General features: G+C 40.4%; 1 protein-coding gene across 1 annotated transcript in view; it reads right to left on the bottom strand.

The window, feature by feature from the left end:
• LOC144665020 (uncharacterized) overlaps window positions 1–520 on the bottom strand; it is a 1,868-nt gene extending 1,348 nt beyond the window's left edge. Inside the window, exon 1 of the mRNA XM_078526204.1 lies at window positions 1–520. This exon is cut by the window's left edge and continues 158 nt beyond it. Within this exon, the coding sequence (XP_078382330.1) occupies window positions 1–520 (520 nt within the window).
• Window positions 521–1,291: the final 771 nt, after the last annotated feature.

The following is a 1,291-nucleotide window of genomic DNA, read 5'->3' as shown; positions in this document are numbered from 1 at the left end:
TAACACCTAGTTTTTTAATGGCGGCATTAAAGAGTGGCTTCTGTAAAGTCCATTCTGTTTCTCTTCGGGAAAACCGCGACTCTCTATCTGCCTCAGTGTTTTGTTTCCCAGGGATATGTGTGACTGTTAGCCAAACTCTATGGTCTATACACCACAACCAGATCTGGTGTGCGAGTTGATTGTTTAACCTGGAATGGCATGTGCCCATCTGGTTTATTGTGGTCACAGCAGTAGTGTTGTCAACCATGAGTTTAACATGCTTCCCTGAGATTGTACTTGAAAAGGATTTTAAGGCAAGGAAAACAGCAAGCATTTCCAAATAATTAATGTCATTCTGGGCTTCTTCTGGAGTCCAGTTTCCTCCAGAAGTAACTGGTTCCATACAGCACCCCCATCCAATCAGAGAGGCATCTGTTGCCATAGTAACCTGGGGGTCCCCATGATTAATGAGGTTATATGTTGTATCAAGTTTACTGACCCACCATTTAAGGTCAGTTATGGCTTCTGGGGATAAAGACATATTCTTATCAAAATTCCCTTTATTTGTTTTCAAAGCTTGTGTTTTGTCCATTTCAAGAAAATTATGGTGCAATGGACCATACATCACCCCTGGAAAACTAGAGGTCATAAGCCCTAGTACCTGGGCCACATCCCTTATACACGGGGAGGCAGTAGCTAGCAAATTCTCACAGGCATTTTTTAATTTAAGAGCCCTTTCTGGAGTCAGTGACACTTGCATCAAAATGGAATCAAGAACAAACCCCAAGAGAGTTATCCTTTGGGTTGGAAGTAGGACAGACTTTTCAGGATGGACTATAAAACCTACTTTGTCAAGCAAAGTGGTAGTATCAATGACATTTCGCAGACATAGGGTAAGATTATCTGCTGTCAACCAAGAATCATCTATATATGCAACTGATATGTGCCCTTGTTGCCTTAAGCATGAAAATATTGGCTTTAGCAGCTTTGTAAATTTCCGAGGGCAAAGTGCTAGCCCATTAGGAAAACACACAAATTGGTACAAGCTTCCTTTCCATTTAAATTTGAGACATTTCTGGTGCTCCTTGCATATTGGTACCGTGTAATATGCATCCTTTAAGTCTATGGATGCCATGTAACAACCGGGCTTCATAAATTAAGTCTGATAGCAGACCAAATGTTGTCCATTTTGAAATGGTAGTGAGTTACATTTGCATTAAAAGACTTCAGATTTAAAATCATACGATGGGAACCATCTTTTTTGGGTCTTGTAAATATGGTTGATATGAATTCCCCAGCTTCATGTTTGCTG

Source organism: Oculina patagonica, chromosome 9, assembly GCF_052425735.1.
Source record: "Oculina patagonica isolate OP01 chromosome 9, crgOcupat, whole genome shotgun sequence".
Classification (NCBI taxonomy): domain Eukaryota; kingdom Metazoa; phylum Cnidaria; class Anthozoa; order Scleractinia; family Oculinidae; genus Oculina; species Oculina patagonica.
This window is presented reverse-complemented; position numbering and strand designations above follow the sequence as displayed.